This window comes from Myotis daubentonii, chromosome 4, assembly GCF_963259705.1.
Source record: "Myotis daubentonii chromosome 4, mMyoDau2.1, whole genome shotgun sequence".
In the NCBI taxonomy this organism is placed as follows: domain Eukaryota; kingdom Metazoa; phylum Chordata; class Mammalia; order Chiroptera; family Vespertilionidae; genus Myotis; species Myotis daubentonii.
In genome coordinates this window covers 83,984,570-84,005,518 of record NC_081843.1, presented here as the reverse complement: position 1 = coordinate 84,005,518, position 20,949 = coordinate 83,984,570, and the positions used below count along the sequence as shown (strand labels likewise).

The window sequence follows — 20,949 nt, the reverse complement described above, 5'->3', positions numbered from 1 at the left end:
TTTACATTTTCTTTATGTTTTGTTTGAGATCTCATGGAGCAAAAATTTTTATGTTGTATAGTTTCCTCATGTTTTGGCTTTCAAAACCCCTTATCTTCAGTCATCTCTTCTCATCTGTGAAGGCCTCCTTAAGCACTGTTTTCTAGTCTTCTAGAAGGGGGACCTGTGAAATAATAGAAAATACTTTGCACTTATGATCCTCCCAGACCTTGTCCTATGTATATGTATCTGGATGTTCATTAATATTCTTCAATAAACTGGTAAACATAAATATTTCTTTGAGCTGCTCTAGCAAATTAATGGAACTCAAGGAGGGTGTTGTGGGAACCTCTGATTTATAGACAGTTGGTCAGAAGCACAGGTATAATCTGGGTTTGGGACTGGCATGTGAAATGGAAGGTGGTGGGGCCAGCCTAGTGGGACTGAACCCTTAATCTGTGGGATCTGATACTATCTCCAGATATTAGAATCGAGTTAAATTGTAAGACCGCCCCCCCCCCCCCCAGTGGTATCACAGAATAGCTTGTTGTAAGGGACACCTCCCCCCCCTCCCCCCTACACGCACACACACATATTTGGTGACCAGAAGTAAAGAGTTCTGTGTGAGCAGTAAAGGAGACCCACAGAAGAGAAACAGTAGGGGAGAACGGAACCGGGTTTTTTCCTACTCAGGAAGGAAGAACCTGAGTTTTTGCCATTATAGGGCCATAACCACTTGTTTTATTCTTATGGTAAATAAAACTAACGAAGGAAATTCAGGCAATGGAATTACTAGCAGATAGGAATTCCACAATGAAAGCCACGAGGCTAGAAACCGTTTGTGAAAAAGAAGGTTGGCATAGCTGGAGAGTATGAAAAATTAGATGCTGTGAGTGAGGTAGGCAGAAACCAGATCAAACAGGGCAGAGTAAACTGATTAGGAGTTTGAATTTTTAAGTGAAACGGGAAATTACTGAAAGGTTAAATAAATTCTTGCTTTAAACATGTGAGACCTGGTGAGATCTTGCAAAAGAGCGCTTTGGTCTGCTCTGTAAAGAATGGGTTAGACTGAGGAAGCCACCACTTCCTATTTGGGAAGTTATGCAGTTGTACAAACTAGGGTCAGAATTGACTTGTGCACAGTGTTCCTGGTAGAGGTATAGGCAAGTAGAATTCAGAGATAAATGTGACAGTTTGATGATGAATGGGGTGTTGGAAGAGTAAATGAGAAGAAAGGTCAAGACTGAACCACAGGTTTCTGGCTTGAGTCACTGGCTAGATAGGATAGCTCTTTATTCAGATAAAGACTACTGTAAGAGAGCCTGGTTTTGATTTTGTTTCAGTTTCTTTGTTTTTGTTGGGGAGGCATTCAAATTTTGGTGTTAGATATCTTAAGTTTGAGTTGCTTGTGAGACTGCGAAGCATGGATGAGAAGGATGTAGATGTACTTAGGGTTCCGGAGCTCAGAGAGAGGTCGTTGTATGTGCTAGCAGGATTTAGGTGGAATTTGGCAGTGAGCTTGCACAAGGCAGGTTTATATATAATATCTTTACTACGTATATATATTTCCCTAAATAAATATTTTCCTTATAAGAAAAATATGTGTAAGTTTTTTTGGTCAACTTGAATACATTATTCTTCTAGAGCTGTAACAAAATTGTCAAATGTCTCATATTGATAGTTAATTACACATACATATTATAAATAATACTTTAGAGAGATTTTCCCTGCTTATTTCATGATCCATTTTATTCAAATCCTTCATATAAATTTTTAACATCAGTGTGTTTATCATTAACAAAGTCCCCCCGCCTTTTTTTCGTTATTGATTAAGGTATTACGTATGTGTCCTTATCCTCCTATTGCCCCCCCTCCCCCATGCCCTCACTTCCCTTTTGTCTGTGTCCATTAGTTAGGCTTATATGCATGCATACAAATCCTTTGGTTGATCTCTCCCCCTTACCCCCACCCTCCCCTACTTTCCCTCTGAGGTTTGATGGTCTGATTGTTGCTTCTCTGTCTCTGGATCTGTTTTTGTTCATCAGTTTATGTTGTTCATTATATTCCACAAATGAGTGAGATTCTGTGATATTTATCTTTCTCTGACTGGCTTATTTTGCTTAGCATAATGCTCTCCAGTTCCATCAATGCTGTTGTAAATGGTAAGAATTCCTTTTTTACCGCAGCATAGTATTCCATTGTATAAACGTACCACAGGTTTCTAATCCACTCATCTACTGATGGGCAGTTAGGCTGTTTCCAAATCTTAGCTATTGTAAATTGTGCTGCTATGAACATAGGGGTGCATATATCCTTTCTGATTGGTGTTTCTAGTTTCTTCGGATATATTCCTAGAAGTGGGATCACTGGGTCAAATGAGAGTTTCATTTTTAGTTTGTTTTTTTTTAAAATATATTTTATTGATTTTTTACAGAGAGGAAGGGAGAGAGATAGAGAGTTAGAAACACCGATGAGAGAAACATCGATCAGCTGCCTCCTGCACATCTCCCACTGGGGATGTGCCCGCAACCCAGTTACATGCCCTTGACCGGAATCGAACCTGGGACCTTTCAGTCCGCAAGCCGACGCTCTATCTGCCGAGCCAAACCGGTTTTGGCAAGAACCTTTTCATATAACTTTAATAACATTAGCACACTCGGCTTTATAAAATTTGTCCTGAAAGTATATATATTCATGATTACCCTGTAATTATTTATTGAGTAGCTTTATTTTCAACAATGTCCAACATATACATTGGAAAGGTCAGACCTCAATATCATAATTACCAAATTCCTAGTAAATTCTTTTACTTTTTTTACAAAACAAGAACCAATCTGTCAAGTGAATTCTATAAACATGCAAAACAAGCATTGCTTGGGCTTCTTTAATGGAATGTTTTTCCCCAGATAGTTCCATACAGTCTTTGATCACCTCCTTTTTTGTGGAACCTTAGTATGTCTTCATTTGGCAATGTTTCTTTCTTAAAGCAGCCTTACTCTTGAAAATTACATAATATGGCAGTTTCTTGCCGAGACCGGTTTGGCTCAGTGGATAGAGCGTCGGCCTGCGGACTGAAAGGTCCCGGGTTCGATTCCGGTCAAGGGCATGTACCTGGGTTGCGGGCACATCCCCGGTGGGAGATGTGCAGGAGGCAGCTGATCGATGTTTCTCTCTCATCGATGTTTCTAGCTCTCTATCTCTCTTCCTCTCTGTAGGAAATCAATAAAATATATTAAAAAAATATGGCAGTTTATTTTTATAGTTGATAGTAGTTATTTTTTATTGTCTTAATAATCACCTCCCCCCCCCCCTTTGAATGTGCATTAAAAAAAGTTATTTAGGGGAATGGTTTATAATATAAAAGCGTTTGTAAGGATCATTGTTGAGTGTAAAAAATTCAATTTTCATTTTAAAATAACTTAGTGAATTTCCACTCTGAATTTTTTTATTCCATTTCCTTTCCAGTATTTGTCAGGGGTACTAGATTTATTAATACACTTTTCCATGACCATGTATAGAATTGCCCTGTAGAAAGGATATATGTTTCCATTTAAGTGACAAAAGTATTTGCAACCTTGGTCCTGGAAAAATATCTAGCGGGGGAAAAACAAAGCAAACTAATTTTAGTGTAAATGACACCACTTTTGTTGCTTCTCATGTCGTAGAAATTCTGTAATAGGACTGATAAATCAAGGCTTTCTTCTGTTGCCATTTTCTTTCAATAAACTTGTTCTTTGCTAAATCCTAATAATGTAAGTAGAAAAGTATAGTTAAGAGGTTATTTTATTTGGTTGTAGCTTTTAGTGCTTAAAAATTTTCCTTAAATTACCCTAATTGCACTGATCTATATTTAAGATATAATGATGTGAGAGTAACTTCAAATATTAAGTGTGATGTATAGGTAGTAAAATTATGGTCTGGTTAGATCAGAGAAAATTCTAAAGTGATTTCTTTCTTTCTTGGGCCTGCTACTATGGAACACTGTAAATCAGCAGTTTTATATTATGTAACTGTTTAGAAAAAGTAACTGAAAATTTTGTCTGTTTCTGCGTGACTGTTTTCCTTCTACATCTAAGGAAATGGAGATGTGATATAAATATGTAAATCCATCACAGAGAAATAATCTAAGGCACATACTTTATAATGAAGGATCAGTTATATAAATATGAAAATGTAAAATGCTCACTAGAAAAATACTAATAAAACTTGGACAAGAAGAAAGAAACGAAAGTCCTGTTTACATTCAACCTAAGTTTATTATTTTGGCTAGCCAAATGAATATTGGAATATTTCATTTATATGTGCCGTAGGGATTAAATTTTTTTCTTTATCTTTCTGAAGGCATTTTGTTTTCTGAACACCTGTGGTTGGGATCATAATCAAACAAAAGGACAGAAATAATTTTAAGCCTGCATGTTTTTTTAAGGGAGGTAAATAAACACAAGAAAGTTGGATTTTCTTAAAGTACATCTTTTTATAAAGCAAGAAAAAATCATTTTACATGAAGTTTCTGCAATTCATATACTTTAAAGATAGATGTTTTTATAGACCCCGAGAATGCCTTAAAATATCATAGCTTTAGGAAATACTAAGTCAAGATTAATGTGCGTTTGACTGAAAAGACAGATTACTGAAACTGTGGAATTGTTTTAAAAGATCAAATGTCTTTCCTTACTAAGCATGGTGTTTCATGTCCTCATCTATTTATTTAATCTTTGTGTAACATCACTTACCACATACTTGAAAAACAGAATTAGCAGATCTTTGAGAAGGCCTGTCTTCTTTCTGTAGTTTCTTTGTAACTTGTGTCTATGCAGGTAAATTAATAGCATATCGGCCAAGTATATAAAATAAGAAAAGGAAAAGAGTTTGTGATAAATAAAAAGGAAGAAAATGTTCTAGTTACTAATATTTTTCCTTTTCTATTTTCCTTTCATTCTCCTCTTTTAGATTTATTCTTCTCTTATCCGTGTGTGAAACTTTCCTTGCATTTTCTCAAATGACTATTTCAGAAATAGAGTCTAACACAGCTAACTTTCTGTTCCATTTTCTGCCTCATGTCTAGTATAGTGTAATAAGTGGTAATATGTTATCTGCAACTCAGCTACCCATGCTTGTAATTTAAAAAGAAATAAGTAAAAATATTCTGAAAAGAAAATAAGCGAGGACTTCGGGGATCATTAATTCCCATGATTATTTATTGAGTGTTCACATTATGCATAATGGTAATCTATGAAACATAAAAATATTGATATGACATATAGGCTCTTCCTCATGTTACTTATAATCTTAAGGAGAGCAGGTATGAAAAATTAAAGGGCATTAGGAGAAGAAGCCCTTTAGAAGAAGATAGTATAAAAGATGATGCCACATTAGTTGCATGCCAAATGGATAGTGCAGGGGTTTTAGGCTACTGGACATTCAAAGGATAGAGTGCTCAATTACAGGGGGTTAAAGTGGTCAGGGAAGGCCTCATGAAAATAGGGTGAATGAAGGTGAACAGGAAATGGAGGGAGAACATTGGAGGAGCAGGAGGGGAGTAAGCAGATGGAGGAGTCTGGAACTGTTACATCCAGGTGGTGCTGACTTAACGGGTTGAAAGCTGGAAGGAAGAGTAATGCAATGTACCTTTGGAGCGGTGGGTTCGATAGAGATTGCAGAGGTTCCTGATAGCCCTTGAAAGTTCTTAAGTCAAGGAGAAAGAGTGAAACTTAAGAGACTGGAGCAGAAAGCACCCATTTGCCTCCTTGAAGCCCTCAGTTGGATCCCATTTAACATTGTGAAATGAAAATTAAGTTTATATCAAAATAGGGGGTTCTTTAGGACGAGCATCTATCCTAATGCAATCAATGAAAGATGAGTTAACTTGGAAATTCTAAGATCCCACGTCTCTGGGGCCAGAGATGAGAGTTAGAGAATAATAATTGGCCTGTGCTTCTTTAGCATGAGCTAGGTGACAGGATTCCCTGACTTCAGATAAGTGCCAGTTAATGAGTCAGAAATACCTGTAAAAACTAGGAAAGACAGTTAACTATTCAGAATTGCATAGTGATTTAAAACAAAGGAAGAAAATCCCATTTGTTGTTTAATTCTTTTGTCCTTCTTGCAGACTATTTGTTCATAATCAGCTCCTTAGCTTGCACAGTGCTTTCCTCAATTTTTCCCTCTAAATCATACAACAGGTAGCATTCCAAAGTGCAATACAATTCCCTGTTTGCATTCAAAACTATGTGCCCTAAACTTTAAGCTTCCTCGAGTTTCTGAGTTCTCTGAGGGTGGCTGTCTGTATAATCCCCAAGGCCTATAGTGATGGTTGACACATTTTGTGGACTCATAAAATGTTGACTAAAATGAATGAACTTAACTATGGTGAGCTATGCATTAAGAAAGATTGGCCTGGATAATGACCACTTTTTCTAATCACATCTTTCTTTATACATTAATTGGTATTAATACACCTCCTGTATTAAGTTTTGTGTGGGATATTCAGTAATCACAGTTGTTTTTTGTTGTTGTTGTTGTTTTTTTACTGTATTGTAGAAGCTAGCATAGAATTTAACCTTTTCAGGACTAAATTGCTATGTCCTAGTTAATGTGAAATATCACTTATTAAGCACTGGTTTGAGGTGTTAAGAACTGAGTGAAATATAAAATTACATGGTTTCTCTGGCTACCTTCACTTTTCCACATTATACCTGACAACGGATTTGAATGAATGTGCATGAGAGGACAATTAGAGGATGATACATCAAGAAGAATTCTAATAAAATAGTACTCATAACTCCAATAACACATATGAAACAAAACACTTGCAGTGTTTTTCAAAAGAAAATACAAAAGAAAGTAATATCTTGTGTTTAAACAGATAGTGAAAATGAGATTATCTAGGTACTTGCCTTTTATCATTTCCCCTTTTTCCTCCAAAACTATTTTCATTTCATTCCTTTGAGGGTTTATAGCTCTCTTTTGACTGGTTCATTTTAAATGTCTAATCACATTTTAAAGCATTTTATACAGAAAAGTTGCATATTATAAAAAACAAGGTTGATTCTTAATTTATAAACGACAAGGTTGAGAGTATTGTGAATAATGAAGCAAAGGCTAATATTCAACACTTCATATTGAATACTGCCTAATAGAAATAGATTTTTTAAATATATATATTTTATTGATTTTTTTACAGAGAGGAAGGGAGAGGGATAGAAAGTTAGAAACATTGATGAGAGAGAAACATCGATGAGCCGCCTCCTGCACACCCCCTCCTGGGGATGTGCCTGCAACCAAGGTACATGCCCTTGACTGGAATCGAACCTGGGACCCTTCAGTCCGCAGGCCGACGCTCTATCCACTAAGCCAAACCGGTCAGGGCAAGAAATAGATTGTTAAAGGCCTCATTTTGAAATGTTACATTTACACATTTGGAGGGAACACTTTTATAATACTTACAAAAAGGAGAACAAGAATATATAACTTCTTAATGCTTATTTTCTTTAAATATGTGTTCTATATGCCAGGAAAGTACAAGCCTCTTGTGGCTTTTGGGGGGTACTTTTGCCAAACTGCTGAGTGAGTGGTAATTGAGATACATCCTTTTGGTATTTTTTGAACTTGAATGACTTGAAGATAATCATTGTCTAACTTCTCCTTTTACTCCACCCAGAATATGGCTCCTTCCTTTCCACTCTTTTTCTTCAGTCCTCCTTTTTTAGAATCAACTCTCCCCATTCAAAGCCAGCTCCCATGCCTTTTCTCCAGGCCATAGTCATTTCCCCCCTTTCTGAACTGGAAGTCTGTGCCTCCTCCCCTCTGGCACTAATAGGTACTCCAGGGTGAGCATGGTGTCTCCTGTCTACTGGACTTCACCCCCGAACTCCAGCTAGATATCTGCCTCTTGTGACCTTTTCTGTCACACTCCAATGAAAAGAAGGACTGATCGCCCAACTGACTGAGGCTGCCTTACCTTCCTTCCTTTATCCCTACTACACAGCCTTCTTCCAAGCCTGTCACTTCGTAGAGCTGGAAATCCAGTTGGAGGCAGAGGAGGGAAGGGGAGGGTTAACTCCAGTGATCACATGACTGACTTCTCTAAGTCTGAATAAGCATGGGCCAGGGCTATAGTTTTCTTCCTGAAGAGCATGGACAGACTGAGCAGACCATTATCCTCTGGCCTGTGTCCATTCTGCTTCTGTGAATATCATTATCCATTCTTTTGTTGTTGTTAATCCTCACCCGAGGATATTTTTCCATTGATTTTTAGAGAGAGTGTAAAGGAGGGGGAGAGACAGAGAAAGACCGATGTGAGAGACACATTAACTGGTTATCTCCCACATGTGCCCGACCAGGACCGATGTGAGAGACACATTAACTGGTTATCTCCCACATGTGCCCGACCAGGGCCTGGGATTGAGCCTGCAACCAAGGTACATGCTCATGATCAGAATCGAACCCAGAACCCTTCAGTCCATGGGCTGGTGCTCTATCCACTGAGCCAAATCTGTTAGGGCTCATTATCCATTCTTTATTCTAATGTTTTAACACCTTTTTTGGGTCATCATTCACTAATTCTTATCTTTTGGCTTTCTAGAAATCTCAAGTTCCTGAATTCATTAGATTTGCCTCAGAACTTTACAAGGTTTATTCTGGTCCCAGCAGTGTCATCTAACAACCTCATCATTTATGAGAAAGGGGTGAAGTTACTGCTTTTGGCAAGAATTGGGCAAAGTTTATTTTATCTACTATGCTGCAGTCTATCAAAATCTGTTCTTAGCCTTGAAGGCTGTGTCTTATAAATGGTCATGTCTGACTTGAAGCCTAATGCTCTAGAATTGCTGCATCATTTATAAATTCAGCATATTGCTAATTACATTTTTATAATTATACTAGAGGCCCGGTGCACAAAAAGTTGTGCACTCGGGGGAAGGAGGGGTCCCTCAGACCGGCCTGTGTCCTCTTGCAGTCTGGGACCCCCCGGGAGATAACGACCTGCTGGCTTAGGCCTGCTCCCAGGTGGCAGAGGGCAGGCCCAATCCCTAGGTGCAGCCCCTGGTCCGGCTCAGAGCAGGGCTGATTGGGGAGTTAGGGCGCCTTCCCCTGTCATGCACAGAGCAGGGCAGATTGGGAGGTTGCGATGCCACCCTCAGTCACACTCAGGGCAGGGTGGATCAGGGGGTTGGGGCACCGCCCTCTTATCACCCACAGAGCAGGGCCGATCAGGGGGTTGGGGCGCCGCCACTGTCACACTCAGGGCAGGGCAGGTGGGGAGGTTATGACTCTACCCCATCACACACACAGCAGGGCCCGTGTGTGTGGGGGGGTGGTTGGGGCGCCGCCCTCTATCACCCACAGAGCAGGGCCGATCAGGAGGTTCAGGCGCCGCCACTGTCACACTCAGGGCAGGGCCAATGGGGAGGTTATGGCTCTACCCCATCACACACAGAGCAGGGCCCGTGGGGGCGGGGGGGGAGGGGGTTGGGGCACCGCCCTCTAACACCCACAGAGCAGGGCTGATCAGGTGGTTGGGGCCCCGCCACTCTCATACTCAGGGCAGGGCCAACGGGGAGGTTATGGCTCTACCCCGTCACACACAGAGCAGGGCCCATGGGGGGCGGGGGGGTTGGGGCACTGCACCCTGTCACACACAGAGCAGGGCCGATTGGGAGGTTGTGGCCCCACCCCCTGTCACACACAGAGCCGCAGGGCGATCAGGGGGTTTGGGCGCTGCCCCCTGTCACGCTGATCCCGGTGCTGGGAGGCATATTACCCTTTTACTATATAGGGTAGAGGCCTGGTGCATGGGTGGGGCTGGCTGGTTTGCCCTGAAGGGTGTCCTGGATCAGGGTGGGGGTCCCCACTGGGGTGCCTGGCCAGTCTGGGTGAGGGGATGATGGCTGTTTGCAGCTGGTCACACACCCTTCAGGGTGGGGGTCCCCACTGGGGTGCCTGGCCAGTCTGGCTGAGGGGCTGAGGGCTGTTTTCAGGCTGGGACTGAAGCTCCCAACCGCTCCTTTTTTTCTTTTTTTTTTCTGGGCCAGCTTTAGCTCTGAGGCCTCGGCTGCTGAAAACAGGTTTCTGGCCTTTGTTTACCGTCTGTATTTGATACAATGTTGCAGTCCGGCTGGCTGAAGTTCCGCTGAGTAAAGCAGGTTTCTGGGGTTTTTTTAGCTTCTTTATTCGCAACATAGTTGCATAGAGTTGCAGCTGAGAGGCCGGCAAGTCAGGCAGGGAACGTTGGAGTTCTCCATCACTGAAGCAAGCAAGCCTCCCTGTTCGCATCAACTGCCTGGCTGCCGGCCGCCATCTTGGCTGCCAGTTAATTTGCATATCTCGGCCCTACTCTGTGAGTGACAGGGGGATTAGCCAATGGGAAGGGTAGCGGAGTGACACTAATTACCATGTTTCTCTTTTATTAGTGTAGATTAGTGTAGACTAGAGGCCCAGTGCACGAATTCATGCACGAAGTGGTCCCTCGGCCTGGCTGGCGATCAAGGCCTATCGGGGGGCCAGCTGGTGGGGGTGGGGGGTAGGGGCCACGGGAGGTTGGCTGTGGGAGCGCACTGACCACAAGGGGGCAGCTCCTGTGTTGAGCGTCTGCCCCCTGGTGGTCAGTGCTTGTCGAAGCTACTGGTTGACCAGTTGTTCGGTCATAACGGTTGCTTAGGCTTTTATATATAGATATAACAAAGATATAACTTCTTACCTACTCTTCAAAAACATGTGCTCGTGCTGGTAGCACCAACATTGATCAATATGATCATTTGATGTAAAAGACATAATCAAATGAGCTGGCTGTCAAATTACACCATTTTTATCTCTCTCTAATATACTTTCTTATAATTCACATTCACCCACATAGTCATTCTCCAGTTGTTAAGTATGTGTTAGGAAAATTCACAATGAATCCTTTGAGAAAACACACAGTATTCAGAAATTCCATTAATTTCTTGTGAAATTTCTTGGTGCTTGGACGTGATGTGAGTACTGAGAAGGCAGCTGCCTGAGTGGATTCTTCCTAAATAATATTGACACCAGGCCTGTAAAGAGCCTTGGAAGCTGTAGTGTAGAGGGCTTTTGTCTTTTCCAGCTAATTGAGATCAGTGGTTGATAGAATGCCCGGTGTGCAACAGGTATCTCAGGCCCTGCCTGCTTAGCATGCTGGGTGGATTAGTGGTGAAGCGCTCTGCAGTGAGAGGGGGAATGGCTTTATTTCCTCCCATGTGTTTGCCATTGCCGACTCCAGCCTTCCATTTTACAGACAGGGAGACCAACACCTCGAGAAATCGTTAACTTCAGTAGGATTGCACAGTTAGGAGCTGAACTTCTAGTGAAAAGTTTTGGTTTTTAAATTTTTATTTCAGTGTTTCTCAATAAGTCCTAATAAGGTAGACCATATGTTTGTTTCTTTAGAGATTTTTTAGTTTTTTATAAAGGACATATATTTACATCAAGAATATATACTCCTACACTAGAATTTTACATGAAGATTACAATGTATTAGAATGATATCAACTGGTTATTGTTTGCTTGTGTGGTGATTTTGTTTTCTAAAATCAGATCACATTTGAATGTATAGACAAAGAGCTTTGACTTTACAAAGGTGGGAATGTGGCCCAAAGTGTGATGACTTTGGGAACTACTTCACTGAACATTTTAAAAATTAGGTATGCATGTTAGCGCAGCATGAGAACACTGTGTCCCTGATAGAAATGATACTATAAATTCCCTGGAGACAAAAGTTGTAATTTATTCAGTTGGTTTTAAATGCAAATACTTTAATTTAGTGTGCCTGTGGATGGGTATGTACTCCTACTTTTTTAAAGTCAGATTTATTAAGGTATAGTTTACCTGTAGTAAAACCTTTTAAGCATAATTTTAGCAAATGTAATCACTACCGAAGTATAGAGTATTCCCATCACGCCAAAAAGTTCCCCTGTGTTTTTTGCCTGGCAGCCACGGACCAAATAAATAATTTTGCCTTTTTGGAAAGTCACGTAAATGGAGTCATACAATGTGTAGCCTTTTGAGTCTGTTTTAGTTCTTAGTGTAATGTTTTTGAGACTTATCCAAGTTGTTTCATGTATCTGTAGTTTGTTCCTTTGTATTGCTGACTCCTCTTCCAGTGAATTAGTGTTCCACAGTTTGTTTATCCATTCACTAGTTGATAGATATTTGGATCATTTGCAGTTTTGGATTTTAATGAATAAAGCTACTATAGATATTCACATACAAATCTAAGGGTACTTGTTTTGGTCTTGGGTAAATACCTGGGAATGGGGTTGCTTGGTTATAATGGAGTGTGCTTAACTCCATAAAAATTGCCAATGTGTCTTCCAAAATGAATGTGCCATTTTTTATTCTTACTGACAATGTATGAGAGGTCCTGTTGTTTCTCAGACTTTCGAGGACTCAAATTATGTCAGTCTTCTTAACTTTACTTTTATTAAAATCTCATTGTGGTTTTATTATTATTGTTCTCATTGTGGTTTTAATTTGCATTTCTCAGATAACTAATGACATAGAACATCTTTTTAGTTACTGATATATGACATCTATATATATTATATACATACTAGAGGCCCAGTGGCACGGATTCGTGCACCAATGGGGTCCCTCGGACTGGCCTGCGGGATTGGGCCGAAACCGGCTCTGCAACATCCCCCGAAGGGCCCCGGATTGCGAGAGGGCACAGGCCAGGCTGAGGGACCCTACTGGTGCATGATCGGGCCGGGAGAGATGGGGGAGGTTGGCCAGCCAGGGAGAGACCATGGGAGTGCTCCAAGGCGTGTTCAGCCCATCTCACTCAGTCCCAATCGGCTGGACCCCAGCAGCAAGCTAACCTTCTAGTTGGAGTGTTTGCCCTTGGTGGTCAGTGCATGTCATAGCGACTGGTCGACCCGTCGACTGTCTGCCCCCTGGGGGTCAGTGTACATCATCGCGAGTGGTTGAGTGGCCTTAGCATATTATGCTTTGATTGGTTGAACGGCCGACTGGACAACCAGACACAGCATATTAGGTTTTTATTATATAGGATATATTCTTTGGCAGAATCTCTGTTCAAATATTACCCATTTTAAATTGAGTTATTTGTCTTATTGAGTTTTCAGTTTTTTATATATTCTGGTTCTAAGTCTTTGATCAAATACATATTTTACAGATGTTTTTTCCTAGTCTATGGCTTTTCTTTTTCTTGATAGTGTCTTTAGGAGAGTAGAGATTTTTAATCTTTAACATTTTTGTATCTTTACCTTTTTAGATATAAAATCAACACAAGACTATTATAATAAGTTAAAGAATATTACAAAGCATCTCTTTTCTATCTAATCTACCTTTCTAATATTGAAGCACACTAATAATCTAGTGAAAGAGAAGTTTTAATATATGTACAAGATAAAATGTCTGCTTTAAGAAATATATTCTGAAAATTTTCTTTGAATTTTAGAACTAAAATTTCTCTTTGTGTTGAAGAGGATAATTAGAAAAAAGAACACCTATTGAAATACTTCACTTTATCCTGTTTTGCTCTCCTTTTATTCTAGTGTTATCCAAGATAAATTCTGTGGAATTATAAACATTGCAGTGGAGGGCCTCCATGATGTCATGACGGAAGATCCTGAGACAGGAACACATAAAGAGTAGGTGGATCATTTAATTAATTGCACTTGACAATACTTGGGGTGAGGGTAATTAATTATATCCTGCATGAGTTTTGTTCACTATCACCATATAAAAACAGTATAGCAACTGTTTTAATTTTGTCTTCTATAAAGAAAAAAAGTTATTTTGCTTATACTGTTTCTTGTTTAAAATCAGCTTTATCTTGTTTTAGCAAAATTCTAAATTGAGCTTTTTTGATCTTAATTATTATTTTATGATTTGACATTAACTTAAAAAAATCCAAGTGTATTTTAGCATATGAATTCCTTTTTAAAGATGTTTTAATAGGTTAGTTTTTTTCCAACAAAAGTTTCTTCCGCTTTTAGGCAAGTTATGGGGTAAAGGAGATGGACAAGCATCCTGTTTTTGTATTTGCCTGGTGTAAGCATCACTGGCACTTTTAAGATATTAGAGGGTCACATGATACTTGACTAGTTTCAAAAGAGAATAGTTAAAATTATATTCTTTGGGAGAATAGTTAAAATTATGTTATCAGGAATGCGGTAATCTCATATTTATATAGTTATTAATTTGAAATTCTTTTTAAAAATCAATCATTGTATCCTTTTGTAGTTAGTAGAATTGTTTCAACTTTACTCTTATTACTGTTGCTAAAGGACACATTCCATGTAATGGTAAGCAGGGCTTTATGAGATTCCAGGCCACCTTGAGGTTTCCTCAGTAATGTATTGAGCCCACTTTTCCATCTATAGCACATGGGAAAGATTGCTGTTTGAATCATATTTTGTTCAAAACTATTGAAAAGCAGATATATGTTGTTGAATCTTATAAAAAATATATAAATAAAATGTGTCTAGCATGTAACTTTACTACAAAATATAAGAGAAACCAAGCTTTCTTTGCCGCAGTTTATTAGTTAGGGACCTATGATTCTGTTTAATTACTGAATTCCACTCTTCTACACTAGGAAACAGTGAGGTTGGTTCCCATCAACTTGATTCACTAGACACTATTCATTTCTGGTCTCCCTGGAACCAGTGTTGACTAAGTAGGAAACTGCATTTCTGTCATCTCTGCTAATGGTGAAGAGCAGTGGTGCAGAGTTTCAAAACAAAATGACTTATAACTGTCCTGCAAGCACAGGTGCCATCAGGGACAAGTTCCTTATATCCTAGTGGTTATGTCATTTGGAGCATAAAGTTGGTTGTTACATAATCAATAGAGCTTTAATGATGTTATGCTTTAAATTATTGCTACTGTTATGAAACATGTATAATAATCTATAGACAAATGAAATTTAGTGGTAAAAAGTGTTAATTTTAAGTGTTTGTAAGTATCATTTTTTAGAAAGACATAAAGGATACACCTGACTGCCAAGTAATACATGGTTCAACTTTTGCCTATAAATAAATATCTTAGAGTTTACTACCTTAAATGCTAAAGTAAAATGCTCTTTGGTGTAGCCCTTTTTATTTATTTATTTTTTTTATTGCTTAAAGTATTACAAAGGGTATTACATATGTATCCATTTTATCCCCCCGCCCTAGACAGTCCCCTAGCCTCCCCTATCCCCCAGTGTCTTATGTCCATTGGTTATGCTTATATGCATGCATACAAGTCCTTTAGTTGATCTCTTACCCCCCTACCTCCTGCCCCCCAACCCTCCTCGGCCTTCCCGCTGCAGTTTGACAATCTGTTTGAGGCAGCTCTGCCTCTGTATCTATTATTGTTCAAAAGTTTATAATGGTCTCTATTGACCATGAATGAGTGAGATCATGTGGTATTTTTCCTTTATTGACTGGCTTATTTCACTTAGCATAATGCTCTCCAGTTCCATCCATGCCGTTGCAAATGGTAAGAGTTCCTTCCTTTTTACAGCAGCATAGTATTCCATCGTGTAGATGTACCACAGTTTTCTAATCCATTCATCTACTGATGGGCACTTAGGCTGTTTCCAGATCTTAGCTATGGTGAATTGTGCTGCTATGAACATAGGGGTGCATATATCCTTTCTGATTGGTGTTTCTGGTTTCTTGGGGTATATTCCTAGAAGTGGGATCACAGGGTCAAATGGGAGTTCCATTTTCAGTTTTTTTAAGGAAACTCCATACTGTCTTCCATAGTGGTGGTGTAGCCCTTTTTAAAGTGAGATATTGTTTTGTAAATTTTTTTAACTTATAAATCTAATTCATCTAGCTGTTTTTCACATTTTGGTATATAGAGGCATTAATGTTGTCAGTGATTTTGAGGATTTGTTTTTAGTATGTTAAAAACTTAAAAATTTATTCAAAACGTTTCTTTAAAACTGTAGCTGCATGTTGATGTCTCATCTTGAAGAACCAAAAGCAACAGAAGATGAAGAACCACCCACAGAACAGGATAAGAGGAAAAAAATGGTAAGTTACAAAAGCAGCTTCTAAAAATTGGGGGAACCATATATTGTCACTAGTGGCCCAGTGCATGAAGATTCGCACAATAGGCCTTCCTTCCCCTGGCTGCCGGCACCAGTTTTCCTCCGGCACCTGGGACACAGGCTAGACTTCTCCGCTCCAGCCGCCATCTTTGTTGGGTTAATTTGCATACTCATCCTGATTGGCTGGTGGGTGTAGCAGAGTGATGACCAATTTACATATTTCTCTTTTATTAGTGTAGATATTCTGTAGGGTTGAAAATATCTGTTAGTCCATTCCTCTATCCCTTACTGCAAAATTAAGGTAAGCGGAGTTTTGAAATTGGGAATTTATTCCTGAAACAGATTAATTTTATTCCTTGATATGAAATAATTGTTTATTATCTTAGCAGAGCAGAGGGTTTGTTCTTTTATGCACAGAAAACACGTGACCCTCAAATCGTGTTTAAGTTGTAATGCTGATTCTTTTGTTTTGAGGAGATTCACTGAAGTTGTTTCTTTCCAGGTTATTTCTTGGATTTTTTGCAATGAATTTTTTTGAATATACATCATAGACTTTTATAGAAATGCCTTTGAATTAATTGCTAAATTGTTTAGAAAACTATTACTTCTTACTATAGGAATATAATAAGAATAAAGAATGGGAAATATAAAATATCTTTCCTTTTTTTTTTTTTTAAATCCTCACATGAGGGTATTTTTCCATTAATTTTTTGAGTGAGTGGAATGGAGGGTGAGAGACAGAGAGAGAAACATCGATGTGAGAGACACATTGATGTGACAGAGACACATCGATTGGTTGCCTCCTTGAAAGTGCCCTGACCAGGGCTGGGAATTGAGCCTGTAACCGAGTACATGCCCTTGACTGGAATTGAACCCAGGACCCTTCAGTCCTCAGGTCAACGCTCTACCTACTGAGCCAAACCGGCTAGGGATAAAATATCTTTCCTTTAAAATTATTTATAATCTTGAATTTTTTTTAAAAACTCACCTGAGAATATTTTTCCTATTGATTTCTAAAGAGAGTGGAAGGGAGGGAGGAGGGGAGAGAGTGATAAAGAGGAACATTGACACACAATGGCAATAGAGTATCATGTACAAAGCATTGATCTTTGTAATTAGTATTTCCTCTGTGAGCTTGAATATCTGCTCACAGAACCTGTCTTCTGGTGATGATGAAACATACAAAAGGCTGGCATCGGACACACAACTAACCAAGGCTACTTTTATAAAAAGTAGTGAACATTTCAAATGGTAGATTTAATATAATTTTCCTTACAACTGAGACCATCAAAAACAATGTTAACCTTCCCCAAATTTAGAAATACACAGTTTCAGTGATTAATTTAGCTCTTACAACCTGCAGAGTTGCAAGTGACATTAAAACAATCCAAGAGGATAGGAAGGAATGAATTTAAATAATCCAACTGAGGTGTAATGAAGACTCAAATTGATAACCAGGCAGCCTCCTGGGATAGCAGTTCTTTCTGTTCTAGGGCTAAAATATTAATAAAATATAGTTTGAGATCCAGAGGTTAAGATCTTTCACAGTAGCTACATAATAGTAATCAAAAGATACTGGAAAGAAAATTATCTTGAACATGCCCTTGGAATTAAATAAAGCAATGGCTTCTTGGTTTTTGTTTTTAGTTGAGATTTCAGATTAATTGCCTACTGACATCAGTATTGTTCTTGAGTATGACAGAGCAGGCAGCCTCGTTATTTCTTCATTATTTACTTGCATTGTTACCAGAAACCTTAATCAGGAAGAGTTCAGCAAGTTTGTACTGGTCCCTTGGAAACTTCAGCAGTGTAGCATTGATTCAGAGTAAATAAAGTCTTCATGTTTTTGGTTTTTTAAAAAAATATATTTTATTGATCTTTTACAGAGAGGGAGGGAGAGGGATAGAGAGTTAGAAACATTGATGAGAGAGAAACATCGATCAGCTGCCACCTCCTGCACACTCCCCACTGGGGATGTGCCCGCAACCAAGGTACATGCCCTTGACCGGAATCGAACCCGGGACCCTTGAGTCCGCAGGCCGACGCTCTATCCACTGAGCCAAACCGGTCAGGGCTAAAGTCTTTATGTTTATAGATGAAAGATGTGGACTGTTTGGGAGAACTTATTTTTCAGTAACTTAGATGTCATTCCAGTGACCCTTTGACTGTCTTCTTGGCAGTTTTTTCTATTTTCATTCCCACTTTTCCCTTATTCTTTCAAAGCATTGTTGTACATAAGGAAGTTCCTGTTTTGAAGAGGTTTATTTTTATTATATTTTTATTGATTTCCCAGAGGACGCAAGAGATAGAAACATCAATGATGAGAGAGAATCATTGATTGGCTGCTTCCTGCATGCCCCACACTGGGGATGGAGCCCGCAACCCCAGGACAAAATGTTTTCTGTTGAATGTTATCTTTAGAGAGTGGAATGATGGGCTATTTTTAATTTAATTCTATTTCTTTTGTTTTTCAAATATGCCAATGGGAGGGAAAGAGTATGTGTTTGTTTTGTTTATTATTTATGTTGTTTACTATTTTCATTTCTCATTTAGTGAATGTGAACAGCATAGCAATCCAGAATGGGGTGCATTTCCTGTGGTCCTGCCACAGTAGACTACCTGGCTTTCCTAAGAGAAACCCTGGACAATTGTGTTTAAGGCTCTTCAGCATGTTCTATTCCTTTTAGGGTCCTTTCTACCAGGTTTTGAGTCTTTACATGGATGAAACCTTAGTTGTTGAGAGATTGGGCTAATCATGCAACTCCATGCTCAGAGGCCCTAGTTCCTGAGGTTAGACAAACCAAGTGAATTTCATTTGACAAACATTTCCACAGTGAGGCTGTTTGGGAGTCTCTTGTAAGCAGGGAGGCAGGGCAGTGTGTTGCTGTGGGAGAGGTTATGAAGAATTTGAGACAGGCACGTGTAAGAGGGACTGTTTTGCCCTTTGTTTGACACAGTGTGGTCCTTTCTGTCCCACAGCTGGCCCTGAAGGACCCGGTGCACTCTGTGTCCTTGCAGCAGTTCACCTACGAGAAGCTCAAGGCACAGCAGGAACTCCTGGGCGAGCAGGGCTTCCAGTCCCTCATGGAAACGGTGGACACGGAGATCGTCACCCAGCTCCAGGAGTTCCTGCAGGGCTTCTGAGAGCACAGGACTCTGGCTGCCCCGCTCCTGCAGCCAGCCAGGGAACCCACCTGCCATCTGTGAGCGCCTGCTGAGACACAAGGAGAGCCTGTGTGTGAACAGAAGCAAAGACCACACTTTTTTTTTACTACAGAATGCAGTGACTGAATGTAAATCCCACATAACTAAAACCACAGACCTATTCCTCAAAAGAATTTAATTTTATATTTATGAGGGGCCCTGTGTGTACTAGAGATAGATTTGATGGTATAGCTGCTTAGTTTCCTGATAAGAGAAGAAACTATTGGATTACCTTTAATCATGTGCTCTTAATGTTTGTGAAGATGAAAGTTAATGTCAGATGTTTTTCTGCAACCAAAATTAGTAAAATTTGGCTGCCTTATCTCTTTTTTAAGCTAATGACACTACTAGTTTGAGAAATGACAAAGCTGTTCAGATGCAATTAAAGAAATGAGTGCACCAGGCAAAACTATATAAATAGTAACAAATACACATTACTAGATTACCTTGCAAGGGAGTTGCTTTCATCTGACATAGAAAACATGTTTTATCAAATGAATGCTTTTATTTTTATTCTAGTAATTTGATATCATAATTAGTAAAGGTATTTTTTCTCATTTTGTGTTCAATAATTACATTTAGTCTTTACTCATTGTAAGGCCTCAGAAGTGAACCTGTGGTACTGCAGTACCAGGTGGGAGACCTCGGGTCAGGATTTGGTCCTCGTTCCTTTGTTCCTCCAGAGGCCCAGGGGCACCAAGAAGACCGAGGTGGCTAGACCCATGATGCAGAGCGCCTGTTCCCACTCACCCATCCCAGGCTCCTCAGGCGCAGGGCTGCCTCACGGCCGCAGTAAGGTGGGTGCCCTGGGGGACCAGCAGCAGTCCCGGGTGCCAACACTGATGTGACAAGTCTTCCTTGTTCCTCCAACCTGCAGCACCCCAAAAGGGGAAACGGGAGAAGATACAGCCTTACTTTGTCTTACTTGCCACTTATTATTAGGAACTTTTAACGCGTTTGTAAGGAAGCACTCAGAAACACTGTTGGGAAATGTCTGGTCTTTCTGTGGAGAGTTGGTACAGCGTGTCACTGCAGGGGAGTGCTGCCCTTCTGTGAGCTGCGGAACCCAGAATGTATGTAAGTGTTGGGTGTTTTCAACAAGAGAAAGAAAATATGGTCCAAATTAAATTTTCCAAAGATACCATACGTTTGATTTGACTGATTATTTTTCCCCCCACACACAAACAGAGTTCATAAAAATTGCCCAGTGAATTTAAAGGGAGTTCTCTTTCATGCTCTGGTGCTGGCGCTGTCCGGGTTGGAGGCAGTGGGCAGGTCCTAGTTCCCCTTAGTTTCTCTTTTCACGTAAAGTCCACGAGCTTCTCTATGCTGTTTCTTTATCACCATTCCTCAATTTGCAAGACTGATTTACGAAGAATAATTTATTTTTGTTGTCTTAATTATTTTAATTTGAGGCACTATTCCTATTAGTGTTAATCAAAAATTGTCAAACGTACTCCAGTTTTTCAGCTGCAGTGAAGTGCTCGTCTTCCCAGTCCTGACAGATTTCATTATAGTGTTAGAGCAAATATTACTAAAATAGACACTTGGGAAAAAAGGTAAAAAACTTATCCCTGGGAAAGAGATTATTCATTTTTTAAAATCAAAGATTAAAATGGGCTTTGTAAACAGCTCAGAAAAAAATTAATGTGTCTTGGATTTTTAAGTGCTTAATTAAGACATAAAATGTAACTATTGATTTACAGAATTTGTTCATTAATGCAGCCTTCTGGCAGACATTT

At 39.6% G+C, this 20,949-nt stretch overlaps 1 protein-coding gene across 4 annotated transcripts in view; it reads left to right on the top strand.

Moving 5' to 3' along the window:
• IPO11 (importin 11) overlaps positions 1 to 20,348 on the top strand; it is a 146,052-nt gene extending 125,704 nt beyond the window's left edge. For 3 of the 4 annotated variants that reach the window (XM_059694549.1, XM_059694548.1, XM_059694551.1), the window contains 3 exons: positions 13,512 to 13,607; positions 15,902 to 15,986; positions 18,983 to 20,348. In XM_059694549.1, the coding sequence (XP_059550532.1) occupies positions 13,512 to 13,607; positions 15,902 to 15,986; positions 18,983 to 19,147 (346 nt within the window). In that variant the 3' untranslated portion in view covers positions 19,148 to 20,348. Of the gene's footprint in view, positions 1 to 13,511; positions 13,608 to 15,901; positions 15,987 to 18,982 lie in introns of those variants that run through there. The other variant, XR_009452671.1, reaches the window with a different exon arrangement.
• Positions 20,349 to 20,949: the final 601 nt, after the last annotated feature.